This window comes from Syngnathus leptorhynchus, chromosome 2, assembly GCF_054491065.1.
Source record: "Syngnathus leptorhynchus isolate UIUO chromosome 2, UIUO_Slep, whole genome shotgun sequence".
Taxonomy (NCBI): Eukaryota; Metazoa; Chordata; class Actinopteri; order Syngnathiformes; family Syngnathidae; genus Syngnathus; species Syngnathus leptorhynchus.
Window position 1 is genome coordinate 20081558 of NC_141196.1, and position 13700 is coordinate 20095257.

Genomic DNA, 13700 nt, shown 5'->3' on the forward strand with positions numbered 1-13700 from the left:
TTCTGACTGGTGGAAAAATAAATCATACTTTCAAGCGAAGACAAATGCCTTATCCGCTGGGAGTAGCCCCTGGCTGCAGGCACATAATGGCCTCTCGCTTTCACTTTTTCTCTCAAGGCAAGGGAGTTTCCCCCGGACTGGCCCGAAACGTCCAGCCGCAGAGAAACGGATATTATGTTTTGGATGGACACTGTGCTGAGGCTGGTAAAAAGCCTAACGGGCAAAAACTACTGTTCAGCTCCGAGCCATCAGTCACGTCTTTAACTATCACAATATCAGAACATACGCGTGACGCAAGGTCATTATTTCTGTGACCAAGCCATAAAAGTCAAAGACTTCCTAACGCTGCTTTGCAGGCTTGTCTGAGAGCGGGCCGGGCCGAGCCGGGCCGGGTTGGGCCAGCTGCGGGAGCCTGTCTCTTCACCTCTCAGTGCTATCAGGTTGCCACTCCTCCTCCTCCAGCCCATTTACACAGGCCTCTTTATGCTGCGCTAAAAGCTGCTCATGTTCAAGCACTCCTGGGAAAAAAGCTCCTTAAAACACATCAGGATGAGAGGCCCTGTCTGGTAAAATATTAATAGGAACTTAATTGGTTGTTAATGGACTGCTACTTGAGAAGGAATCTCCTTCCATTAGACAGGCCACCGAAACGAGCCGCTCAACAGTGTCGTCTTACCAACTTCACTTTCTAATTGTTGTCCACTCACTGTAAGTGTAAATTGCAGGGGCTTGCCGCTAAATACGTAATTAGTTCCATCGAAGTTCCTGCAACATGATCTCCAGTTATATGAATTTAATGTAGGCCGTTCGAAAGTTGAATCCAAACGCCTGCTCTATTTTCATACTTTTCGGTCATCTTCTCAGCAAACTCCTTCCTTCTGTGAATTTTCCAACATAAGGAAGTAGTTTCAACTTTTGTTTGCGGCCATTGTGTTTGTGCTCTCTGCGGTTGACGTTAGCCAACAGGAAAAATCCTTCTTCTGCTAGAGTAGGCATGTAATATTGATGCCGAGCAGACTTGGAAAAACACCCAAATGAAATGGAATCTAAACCGAGTTCAAATGTGGACATCAACACATACATTTTTGATTATTGCAAACCGACAAGACGCTATTCCTTTTAGAGAAAGCCATGGGGCCAAGAGTCGCGAGGAATATATTCACAAATCAAATGTCCTTCACAGCAGATTTTCCCATGAATGCAACAAATAGGGGAAAAGTTGCACAAGTACAGTAATCCCTCCTACTTCGCGGCTTCAACTATCGCGGCTTCGCTATATCGCGGGTTTTCAAAAATGCGGAAATGAATTATTTTATCGCAGAAATTTCATCATTTCACGAGGTTTCGCGGCCACTTGAGTTTCTTCATTTTCCTTTAATAATGATAGCTTACGTTTAAAAGTGAAATGAATAAATTAAAGAGTCAGTACAGTATACTTTATCGTCACATGTGACTTCAGGGCGTTCTCGCTGTTGTATATTTTGGACTAACTCATGTTCCGTAGTGGGAAAACCCCGGATGTGGGAGGGGGAGCTTCGGGGACGTTCAGTGTCGCGATGTACGGCCAGTGAACTGACTGTGATGAAAGGAATAAAGCAGTACCCATCACGTCGTTGTCCGAACCATGCTTGCTACATCAGAACCTGGAAAATAGTAAAGATATAACACTCTCCACCGGCGGTGGCCTTCATCTGGACATAGCAATACACTGTTAGTCTCGTCGCTAAGGCATGAATGCGGAGCGCACAGTCCATTGATATGAAAGTCCCCTAGCAGCGAGCTGGTTGATGTCAGCGATAAAAATAGAATATCTTCCAAGAATAGCTCAAAAAAATCTAGTTTCTATTTCGCGGAAATTCCCATTTCGCGGTTGGGTCTGGAACGTAACCCCCGCGAAGTAGGAGGGATCACTGTAACTCGTTTAAACTGCCAAGGGCGCCATTTTTTAGCTTGTGTGTATACGTGTGTGTGTAATACTTACATTTGGAAATTTGCAACACTTTTAATAGCAATCTATAGTTTATATTTGCTATCACGCAAAAATGTGATTGACACTTGCAACGGCAGTTTCCTCCAGTCATCGAGTGAATGAATACGTGTCCAGTTACATTTCAAAGTAAATGTCAATGGATCCAACAGATGGCGAGCCAACAGTCAAGTCCCATTCGGCCCATCATCTTCCAGCAGCCGCCACTAGATGGAAGTCAAACTACAGATATACTGTAGATCTGACAACCTTTTTAGGTCGGAGAGATACAGTAAATAAATTGGGCAACTAATTAGTACCATTTTACACATTTCTGAAATAACGAGTTTGCTAAAAATTACCTTTATGCTATGAGAATCAATCATATCCATTCATGGATATATCGTGTTAATGAATTAGGACAATTAGAAAACGGCTAAATACTATATAATGTGCAATTTCCATGACTCTACAGTATTTACATTTTCAAATTGTGACTTCGACATTTTTAGAAAATCACAATGTCCTTGTGGTCCTCAGGGGCTACCTGGTGCCCATGGGCACAATAGAACAATTCTCTACACCAGGAATGGGCAATTAAATTCGCAAAAAGTCCACAAGAGGAGGTGGAAAGATTACTGAAGGCCAAGCCAGCATGCTACCTCAAATGTGTTCTACATAGAATATTTTTAATGCAACAAAAAAAAATCCACATCATTTTGTTTCAATTTTTTTTCGTATATGTACATTGTTATAAATAGGGAATACAAATTATAAGCAGTCTCCGGTCATGAAAATGACATCTTTAAACACTTTTGCACTGAAAAAGAAAGGCATTTCTTTCAAATCGAAAGCTCAGAACACTATGTTTTATTGTGATTTCATGGTTACCGTGAGGGCCAGTCAGAAGAGACTGTGGATGAACCTGAAGTGGCATTCCGTCCATACTTTCCCCAGGTCTCCTTGACACTGACACAACCAGTGCACATGAACTTTGACACACAGTACAATGCAAAGATCTAGGGCCATTAATAGATTTGTTGCTAAAGCAATGCTCAAGTTATTATATTATGTTTTTTTTTTTCATTAGAACACAGTTGGCAAATGGGCAAATCACAGATGGAAATAATGAAAGGCCAGGGTCGACTACAGTGACCTCCGCTGACATTTCACTTTGATTTGTCACATACAGAGTTGCATAGGATACTGTGAAATGTATCTCAGAGCCACTATTCAGGACAAAATACACACAATTTGCTTAACAGTGTAATTTTATAAGAACCTGCTTCCAAAATGCTAAATGAAATAAAATTCCAATTAATTCCATCGCCATGGGCTTTTATACGCAGTTTTATTGTATCACGATGTAACAATAGTAAGAAAATTTGTAGGAGCCTCAGACTTTTGCAAAGTATTGCCTCTTGTCATAATGCACAACATCTTGACCTCTGTGCCGCCAAATATTACACAGTACACTTTTGTGATCCTGTTTTTATTACATGTTGTCATAGATGAACAGGTTCTCCACTGGAAATTTACATCGCAGCACCTACCTCACAATCAGAAGCTACAATGGGGATACACAACAGATAACTTGCAAACAACACTTTGAAAAAAGTACACTTGTAGAAAAATTCCAACTGTGGAAAAGTCAAATTACATAAAATAATACAAATAATAAAAACGAGCAAATTGTAAAATACACTAAGCTAACCACTTGTCAATGTGGGCTGCTTTTGTGTTGTTCTTTTCTCAAGTTGCCTTCATAATTGTACAAATATATGAACACTCCATTGCTTTCAGAAATGTTTTAAAAAGCTTTCAGCAACTCTGCATGAATGACGAGCCCTAACCGTCAGTCATGAACTTTAGTTAGATAAGGTGCACACTGTAGAAAAAAAGCTAGGGGGGGAAATGCTAGTGCATAAACCACAGATGAGTTGATTCTGCAAACAATATCTCCCCACTACCAATTTAGCTTTCAAGCTGAAGGTTTGTGTTGCCATAGTAGGCCAAAGTAACATTTGATGCACTTGATACAACATGCAAAGAAGGCACAAAGAAGAACAGAGTTGATACAATTAGAATACATTAGGCAGAAAAAAGGAGCTCACTTAGTTTTTATCCAGATGCGGTACCTCTGTGCCAATCCATCATCCACTGGCACCATCATTCTTGATATTTTTACCACAACCGTTTAAAGGAGGGTGTGTCAGATCTCAAGTGACATATAGCACAATCAAAGAGTCTGCTCTCTAGACGACTTATGAAATAAGATGGGCGTGACCAGGCCTGAAAGGATCCTGGGCACATGGACGCTTACAATCTCTGAGATCATCTCCGGGTAGTTGACGCGGGTCTGCAGGGACTGAGCTTCAATGAAAAGCTCATAAGTGAATTGATGCAACTTCTTCACAATCTGCAGGAAAGGCAAAGAATGAGGGTCATTAAACAGACAGATTGTTTAAATGGAGATTTGACAGCGATGTCGGTATCGTGACGTAGCGTTTGGAAACAGCAACTGTAACGTTTTGACTAGCCAGGCTCCTTTGCTGCTTTCCTAACATGTAGTACCAAAGAACTCTTTCTCAACATTTCTTCATCATTGCTGCTCTTCACTTCGATGAATACTTTGGTGGGATCATATACGCCCTCTAGTGGTGACATCTTCAGCAAGACCTTCCATTTTTTTCTTCATATGTAATAATAACTCAAAAGTCTTTCAATGATTAATTACTATTGGAACATGTATCGCCACAATAACGGAATATATGACTATATGCGTAAATGTACATATATGATGTGTTGTTGGTGTGTATTTCTCTTTTTGAGTTTTGACAATAATGGTTCTAATTCTAATCAACACTAAAGGTTCCTAAATACACAAGTATGATTCTGGGTTTATAAAGTTGTCCTAATTACATATTGAACTGTATTTATTTATTTACTTATTTATGTATTTATTGATGTGTTTATTGATGTATTTATTTATTTACATTTATAACTATAAATGTAAGTAGGTAAGAGAAAGTACAGCAATGGATAATCCACCTATCCTTTTTTATACTGTTACTGTCCACATTACATGTAATATGCTACAGCATAAAAAAAATTTTTGGGGCAGTTTTGAATTACTGTAAAATTAGATTACAGAACCACCAGCTGTAGGGAAAGATAAATGCATATAGAAACTGTAGATGGACTCCTAATTAGACAACCTCATTGTCCAATTAAAGGACTATTTTTGGTACTTAATGAGGCATCTGTAATAGCATTTTTTAAGCTGTTTTTTTTTCTTCTGTATTGCTCCTTTAAGCTCCACTGTGCAAGAAACACTATTCTGACTGCCTATTTTGCACAATTAAAGTGAGATTAACTAAACCTGTGGTGAACTGTAGTGCAGGAATTGTCAGTGTAGTATTAGTGCCACTAGTGGTAAGACAGCTCTCCCTAGTGGTATGTGAATAAATTGCTAAACTAAATACAAATCAATGCACAACATTTAAAAGCAGTCAAGCATTTTGGAATGATTAAATGTAGTAAAGGACATCTTCTACTTCTCATACACAGTACATTTGTTAAGGACATTTTTTAGGACAGTTCAGTTATATGTAACATTTTGAAAAGGTCAAGATTTTTCCAATCGGATGCTCTGTATTCGAGCCGGTCCAATCCCGTGACAGACGATGACTATAATTATTACTATTATTATAAGAAGAAGAAAAACAAGAGGAAGAAGACGAGTCCCAGTTCAAATCCCAGTCACAACACTCTAATGGGTTGAACAGACAATAATTCCAAGTTATCCGGCGTCAATACTGCGCCAAAACCTAATTATTCTAACAGACATCACTGATGCAGTTTTAACTTCCACCAAAAGAGGGTGCTAATAGACTGTAAATGTCTGTGTAGGTGGGGTACAATGAAGCCCGGAAAAAGAATTCATAAACAAAACATGAGCACTGTTTAAAGTTGACTTGGGCGACTTTTTTTTTGCCAGTCCTACAATGTGCTTGCCCACTCCTCAGTGAGTGGTCTTGTCACCCTGGCCACCTCACTGTAAACTCTCTGGCTACGACCCTGATTCTGTTACACGAAGCAGAACAGAAAAGTCAAACTTGGAGGCACATGAACATTGCTCGCGGTAGATCTTCTGGACCCCGTGGGGCAGTAATCCGACATATGGGGGGGGGGAATTACAAAATGAAAGGTTTTGTTAAAGCCTTGATATAATTGAAAGAGAGGAAAACCTTACGTAACGATGTTAATTCTGGATAATGGGGAAAATTTATTGCTGGTGGATGTCGAAACTTGGATGAACTTTGCAGTTTAGTGACGCCGACTCCCAATGACATTTATAGTATTAACGATTTCAAAGTCACATCGAGCTGTGTAAAGGTGGAGTTGTGCACATTACCGACTGGAGGTAGTCCAGTAGCTGCGTGAGCTGAAACAGCCTCTGTGTTCGTGTGGTCTCCCCACGGTGACTGGCCAAGCGGTCCAGTTCCTTGATGTAGGAAGTCCGCAGATCATCAAAGCAATGCTGATTCTTAAGGCCCTCCACTGGCACTGACAACACAACACAAATACAAGAACACAGCAACTCTCAAGAATAAACATCCATTCAAGCAGCTCTCCCAAGAATCATTTCAGACTTGACTTGACTAGACTAGATTTTGCGAGACTCACCGATGCTGAAGAGGACCAGAGCCTTCATGCACAAGAACTCCTCTTTGGTGACCTTCAGCATGGATAACCGTTGGGACAGAATCTTCATTCGGACACAGTGCTCATACATACTGGATATATGCATCCGCTGGCTGCATGGACAAAAATAATAAGAATGTAGGATCAGAACAAGGAGCACAAGATGTGAGAAAATAAGGTGCACTTTGGAGAGCTAGGAAAAAGAGAGGTGAGAAAGATAAGCGAGATGGATAATGGAAAAAAAGAGAAGGACAGACAGGGAAAGGAAAAATAGAGGTCATAAACGGGGGCAGGCGTATCCATTACCATGCGGGTCAGAGGAAGCCCAAAAGAGTAAGAGTGGCACCGGCACACTCTCTACTGTGTCCTTGCTAAAACTGCCAAGTGGAAACTGCTTGTAGCAGGCTTACGGCCTCTGAGCCAAATTCACCTTCAAAACTCAAGACTATTAACTGAATTACAACTTGAGCAAGGATGATTACTTTTTTTCCTCACACTTTGCACCCAGCAAAACTTTAAGGGTGCACAGCGGTTTCACAAAATTCGATCATTCTTTCACAGAACTGTGCAACGTAACAGGCTGACTTACTCATTGAATACAAGGTCTGGAGCAAAGTAGAGCAAGGAGCTGTTTGTGTGGGTGTACGACCTCCAACCCAGAGCAAACACCATCACCCCCATCCAGGACAACTGAATGACAGTCATCTGGTCATCCACATGCAAGTTACAGAAGCCTGTTGACAAAACAAAATTTGATTGCATTTGTTGTTTTAACAATGTCATAATGGTCATATGCTGTATATTGGACCCAGAAGAATGCTACTAAGTCCATATGCCACTGTTAGGAAAAAAAATTGTGGAGAATCCAATTCTTAGTCAACAGCTTACTAGCTCGTTTACAATGGGCGCTGCAAATATAAATGTCCCAGGAGGGCAGTACGGTGGTTAGCACATCCGCCTCACAGTTCAGAGGTTACGCGTTCGATTCTTTCTCCGGCCCTCCCTGTGTGGAGTTTGCATGTTCTCCCCATGCCTGTGTGGGTTTTCCCCAGCAACTCCGACTCCCCAAAACATGCTTGGTAGGCCGTTTGAGCATTCTAAATTGCCCATAGTTGTGAGTACGCATGGTTGTTTGTCTGTGTGCCCTGCAATTGGCTGGCAATCAATTCAGAGTGCCCTCTGTCTACTACCTGAAGTCAGCTGGGATAGGCCGGCAGCATGCTCGCGACCTTCCTGAGGAGAAGCAGTTTAGGATGGATGCTTTTTCTGGGCAGTTACACGTATAGATTAAATGAAAAAAAAAAAAAATCAAACTCATACTTTTGGACAATTTGAAATCCCCAGTTAACCTAGCATGCGCGTTTTAATGTTGGAGGAGAAAATCCTATTGAAGCACAGAGAGTACATGCAAATTTCACACATGCCTCCTGAGATTCAAACCCAGAACCGACTGAATGTAAGACTCAGGTGCTAACCGCTACACACTGTGCAATTTTGAAACCGCAATTGTCTTATGTTTTACTATGTCAAAATACATATTTAGTTGACTTCCCTATTCAATCCAATGCTAATGTGCCATTCTCGATTTGGATATGAACACATTTGCCCCTAGTGATGATTGTTTGATGCTCTGGCTGGGCCCAGAGAATAACTGGCACTAACGCTAAATGACTGATGATCAGTATTTTGTCAGCTAATGGCTAGAATATATCCACATTTTGTACTGGATTAGTTTTATAGTTGTTTGGAATTGCAGTGAATTACCTGGAATTGCCTTGGCCCAGCGGACAACTGTGACAAGTTGTCTCTCCCCGAGCTCATTGAGACTGGTAAGCAGGGAGGCGGCACTGTCCGGAAGGGCAGGGTCGTGCCCGGCATTGACGACGCCAGGCTCAATGTCCCGAAGTACGTTGAGCAGGGATATGCGGGAGCGTACAGTTGGAGGGATGCTTAGAACTGCACCCTGGAAGCCTGGGAAGAGGAAAATAGCCAGCAGTAGCAGTCAGTCGGCCAATCAGCCACAAAAAGAAGAAAAATAAAAAGAATCACATGGGCAAACCTCGAGCCCCGGTAACGGCATCTCTTATCCCCGGCCTGTCTACTCCGTCTCCGTGTCGCCAGGCTGCTTGCTCCTCTTCCCCGCTCCTCGTCTGGCCGACTCCCTTCAGCCGGCGACCTACCATGGGCAATTGAAACAAGCAGTACAAGAAACACGGCAATAAAAGAATGTATTGAGTTGAGCTTTTTTCTTTTATAATTTGGCTGCACAATGGCAGACTTTCAGACAAAGACCCCTGGTTATTATAACCATGTGGGAAAGTTTGCCGTCATTGGCTGCTGGGAAAAAAACACACACTTTTGGACGATTCAAGAACAGATTTGTTCCACTGTATTCCAGTTAGAACATCCATCCATCCATTTTCTGTAACGCTTTGTCCCCACGAGGGTCATGGGCGTGCTGGAGCCCATCCCAGCGGTCATCGGGCAGTAGGCGAGGGACACCCTGAACCGGTTGCCAGCCAATCGCAGGGCACACAGAGACAAACAACCATCTGCACTCACACTCACACCTAGGGGCAATTTAGAGTGCCCAATCGGGCTATCAAGCATGTTTTGGGGGATGTGGGAGGAAACCAGAGTGCCCGGAGAAAACTCCACACAGGGAGGGGTCAGAGGTGGAATCGAACCGGCACCCTGCTAACTGTGAGGTGGAGGTCCTAACCAGTGCACCACCAATCCGCCTCAGTTAGAACATTTTATTCGTCCTTTCTGATCCAATATATGTCAAGTAATGCATATCCGCTGACCCAGCAGTTTAACTTACACACTTTGCTCTGATCTCCAGTTGCTCACCTTTGAGGCTCATTCCTGACATGTAGCACCGCTTTAAGCGACACGAGGCGCAGTTCTTCCGCCTCAGCTTGTCAATAGTGCAGTCGTTTCGGCTAGCACACAGGTGGTTCTGTTTACCTGTAAAAAGGGACGGAAGGGTGGGGGATGATGGGGCCAGTTCAACAATGCCCTTGCTCTATGTTTGTCTTACTACGAGCAACAATAGATGGATGTCGGCTCATACGTAATAGGCCTGGTTGGCTTTGCGTGTGAGCGAGAGTAAGAAATGGAATAAGCGGATGAGCAATGGTGTGTATGTGCGTGTCACACCCACCAGCGGCGGCCCTCTTGAAGAATACTTTGCAGCTGCCACAGGTGACTGCTCCATAGTGACAACCTGAGGCATCATCCCCACAGACCTGACACACCCGGCGATCTGACAGGAAAACAGCTGGCAACAGGTCTTCAGGCCTGAACACAAATGTCAAGCTACCATTTGGATTTTGGTCAATGTGCTTGACCTTAGCCAACATTTCGTCAGCCCATCAACAGCGATCTGATTACACTGAAAGATATTATTGTGTCATATAAGCTACTCGCTGTATTATGAAGCCGAGCAGCTTTCCGTACCGTTTTAAAAACAAAATGCAAACCGTCACAGGATCAGCAGCAGGTGCTGTATCTCATGTTTACATGGATACTGATATATTAACCTGTTTTGTGCAAAGAGGACTGCAAAAGTTTAGGCAGGCGTGAGCTTTGAGCAGGCACACAACAAGGCCAAGGCTGTGAGCTGCACATGGTGTTGTGACACAAATTGTGTAACACCGATAGGAAAGCTGAACTGAGCCAGACAGATTTGTGCGTGTGCGTGTGAGGCGCGCCCGCGCCATGTGGCACTGTGCAACCGTCGCAAAATGAATATTGTTGCCCTGCACGACATTAAAGCATTAGAGCAATGACTGAAGAGAGCATTACCCAAAAGTTCAAAAGGACAACATGAAAGAAAGGAACGCTCATTAAAACCAACTGTGAAGCTTGACATGACAATGCAGTCAGCAGACGAGCCGTTCACGCAAAATATTCCCTTTTGTTTCTGATTAGAAGAAAGTTGTAGCGGATGAATGAAAGTTAATAAAGAGTAATTTGCCCTCCCCTGGCGCGATGGAATCAAACAAAAGAATTGTTGTTGTCACTCTTACTGTATTTACCTGAAGCCGCCCCTCTCTGTGCACTCCATCCACGCTGGCTGCTCAGTCTTGATTGACGGATAAGTGAGCTGCCCGTGAAAAGGTTCACTTTGGTAACTTTCCATTTGGTCGTAGCCTTGTGCCGTTGTTGCTGTGGCTCCCATGCCACCTTTACTGTCCTCACCCTTGTGCCAGACGCAGGCACACGTTTGCATGGATCGGCCACTTGCTTGTCCACAGTTACAATATTTACACTCCCGATTCGTCTCAACTCGGCCGCTGTAAGCGCGTTCATTTGCGCGCAAGGCTCCCGGGGTGTCTCGGTAGAAGTTCGGGTTCTCGGCGTAGGCGGAGTAGAGTTTGGATGCGAAGAGATGGTCCATTTGGGAGGGCGGTTCCGTGGCAGAGTGTGCAAACAAGTTAGAATCCTTGCTCAGGAACGTGGATATCACCGAACCGCGCGTCACAGTCTGCACGCCCTCCGCTTCGCCTGACCTCAGAAGGTCCATGCAGCTCACCTGCTGGATTCCGTGGCACACGTCTACGAATTCGTCCTTTCTCGGGTCGGCGTTGCGTCGTGAGTGCAGGCTCCGAGCCGCGTCGAACTCCACCACTGGCCGGAAACTCTGACCCACAGCCGACTCGCAGTCAGCAAATGTGCCACCCGCGCCGTGCGTCGCGTTGCCGTTAGGTGACGACAAGGCGTCCAAACCCAGAGACACGGACACGGCCCTGCTGAACTCGGCCGTATTCGGACATGGACAGGTGTCAAAGCTTTCTCTTTCGTGTCTTGAAGAGTTGCCCGGCTCCTCTAAGTCGGACAAAGTGGAGCGAAAATCCATCCCGAGCACAAGCGTTGGCCGTCCTCGATTGAGCAGTGCTCGAGTTACTCTCAAGCTCGAGAGAGATGTGGTCGTGTCAGGGGGAATGAAGTCCGGATGAGTCTGAGCCGATCGGCTCTCGTCGGGAAAGAGGGGACGTCCTGACGATCGAATCGGCGGGTTGGGCAACTTTTTTTCTCTCTCTTTTTTCCTTCTCATTTTTTAACACAACAAATCCTGGTGCACACACAAATCCAAACGTAAACGACCTAAAAACTGGCCCAGCGCAACTTTGCAGGCATTTGTGTAATCACGAACAGTGACAAATACCCCTCAATTATACAATAATTCCGTTATATATTTGCCAGCGTGTGACGTACCCAGATCTCGCGAGAGGAAAACCCCTGTTTGGAAAGGAAAGTGACTGCCACAGGGCACTTACAAGAAACGTCCAGCTCTTGTGTGTTCTTTATTGTTTATATTTCATTTAGTACAAAAAAATACGTGTCCTAAAAGCAACATATATTTACATTGTGGATTGCACAAAACGTTGGCATGAAATAGCCATTTTCCAACCTTTAAATTTTACAAATACCCTCAAATAAATCTCTCTCTCTCTCTCTCCCCCTCTCTCTTTCTCTCACTCCTGCACGCACGCACGCACGCACGCACGCACGCACGAGCGTTTTGAGGGTCTTAACAGGTGGAAAGGGATTATCAAGTGAAAGACAATTTCCAATTTCATTGTTCTGCATCTCACTACTTGTTACTGGCATTAGTACATCATTAAAGATACTGTAATGCCCCTCATTGTGGTCAAGGCTGCACGCAGTCGCTGGTGCAACTTGATCGCTTTTTATTCACCCAAAAAACAGGCAATTTTTTATTTATTTATTTTATTATTTAGCACACAAAAAAATAACACAATTGTCACATGAAGAGAGAAAATAATTCAAAGAAAATGGTCATGCGCAAGGAAGACGAGAAACCCTGACGGGCTTATAAGGTGTCTCCCTCAGACTTCAAGTTAAAAAAAAAATTATAAAAATATATCTAATCAATCAATTAGCCTACTATTTGAAGTAGGTTTAAAATCAGTGTAATTAGAAAGGGATGGTAATAATAACTTAATAAACAAATAATGATAATAAATCCTTAGTAAACAAATAATAGCATCATCAAGGCAAAATAATAACAGTAGCCAAGGTAACAAGCACCCTAGCTCAGTTAATACTACTATAGTTCATAGTGCATATGAACAATAGAACACATTTCTACCAAAATATATGAAATATAGATGTGCAATAGAACACATTTTTACAAAACTCACGCCCATACGCTCGACACGAACTAACTCACAGCTCAGCCTCTCCAACCTCTGCGTTCCCCTTTCAAGTCAAGACCAACATTTTCTTTACAATACCATGTATGTGCCCCCACTAGACTAAACATGGCATTCCTGGTGTATGTTTGAGTGATTGTGGAGTAATACTTGGTGTAAAGCATATTATCGTTTTCACAAATGTCATGTGTTCATGGTCCCTACCAAATAAACAGAACAAAAAAAACCAATTGTGTGGTTCAAAACAATCAACCTTCTTTCAATAATGTAGCCCCTGTGAAATATTTTTTTTTCCAGTCAAGAGCCTCCTAACCAGTGCAACACATTTTATTTGGGTGAAAAAAAAGCCAGATATAGCCCGCCACACTCTTTTATGTGGCCCGCGAAGACAAATTGTGCATCGATTTCATTTGTCAATACTAAAATTCCAAATTGTCTTCACTTTTAAAAAATAGATATTGCTATCTTTTTTTTAAATATTTTTGAAATATTTGAACAGTTTTTACTAGTCTGGGATTTCAAAACCAGTTATTCATCCGTTTGTTGTGTAGCCTATACAGCCTAAGTGTTGACAGTCACAATGGCCCTTCGAAGGAAACTATGACTACGACGTGGCCCACAACAAAAATGAGTTTGACACCCTTGCCCTAGAAACTGAGGGACGTGCCATGACTGTCTGACTTATTCAACTTTAGAACTCCATATATAGTGGTATATATATCTAGAACAATTTGGGGAGGAAAAGGTGTTCCGAAATAAAATAAAATAATTACATTCGTTTTAGAGATTTGTGTGTACATGAAAAAAATATCAACACAAAACATTTTTCTTTGAGATCATAA

General features: G+C 42.8%; 1 protein-coding gene and 1 long non-coding RNA gene across 2 annotated transcripts in view; one reads left to right on the plus strand and one right to left on the minus strand.

The window, feature by feature from the left end:
- Positions 1 to 3001: 3001 nt before the first annotated feature.
- Positions 3002 to 11876, minus strand: LOC147061190 (androgen receptor-like). Its single transcript, XM_085901172.1, has 9 exons — positions 10717 to 11876; positions 9840 to 9976; positions 9527 to 9643; positions 8733 to 8849; positions 8438 to 8644; positions 7263 to 7407; positions 6656 to 6786; positions 6384 to 6535; positions 3002 to 4385 (listed from the first exon to the last, which is right to left on the minus strand). Exons 1-9 carry the CDS (start codon positions 11733 to 11735, stop codon positions 4206 to 4208), a joined length of 2205 nt encoding a protein of 734 aa, XP_085757298.1. The 5' UTR covers positions 11736 to 11876; the 3' UTR covers positions 3002 to 4205.
- Positions 11462 to 13700, plus strand: part of LOC147061191 (uncharacterized) — a 5683-nt gene continuing 3444 nt past the window's right edge. The window contains exon 1 of the long non-coding RNA XR_015062969.1: positions 11462 to 11696. This is a non-coding gene — a long non-coding RNA (uncharacterized LOC147061191). The remainder of the gene's footprint in view (positions 11697 to 13700) is intronic.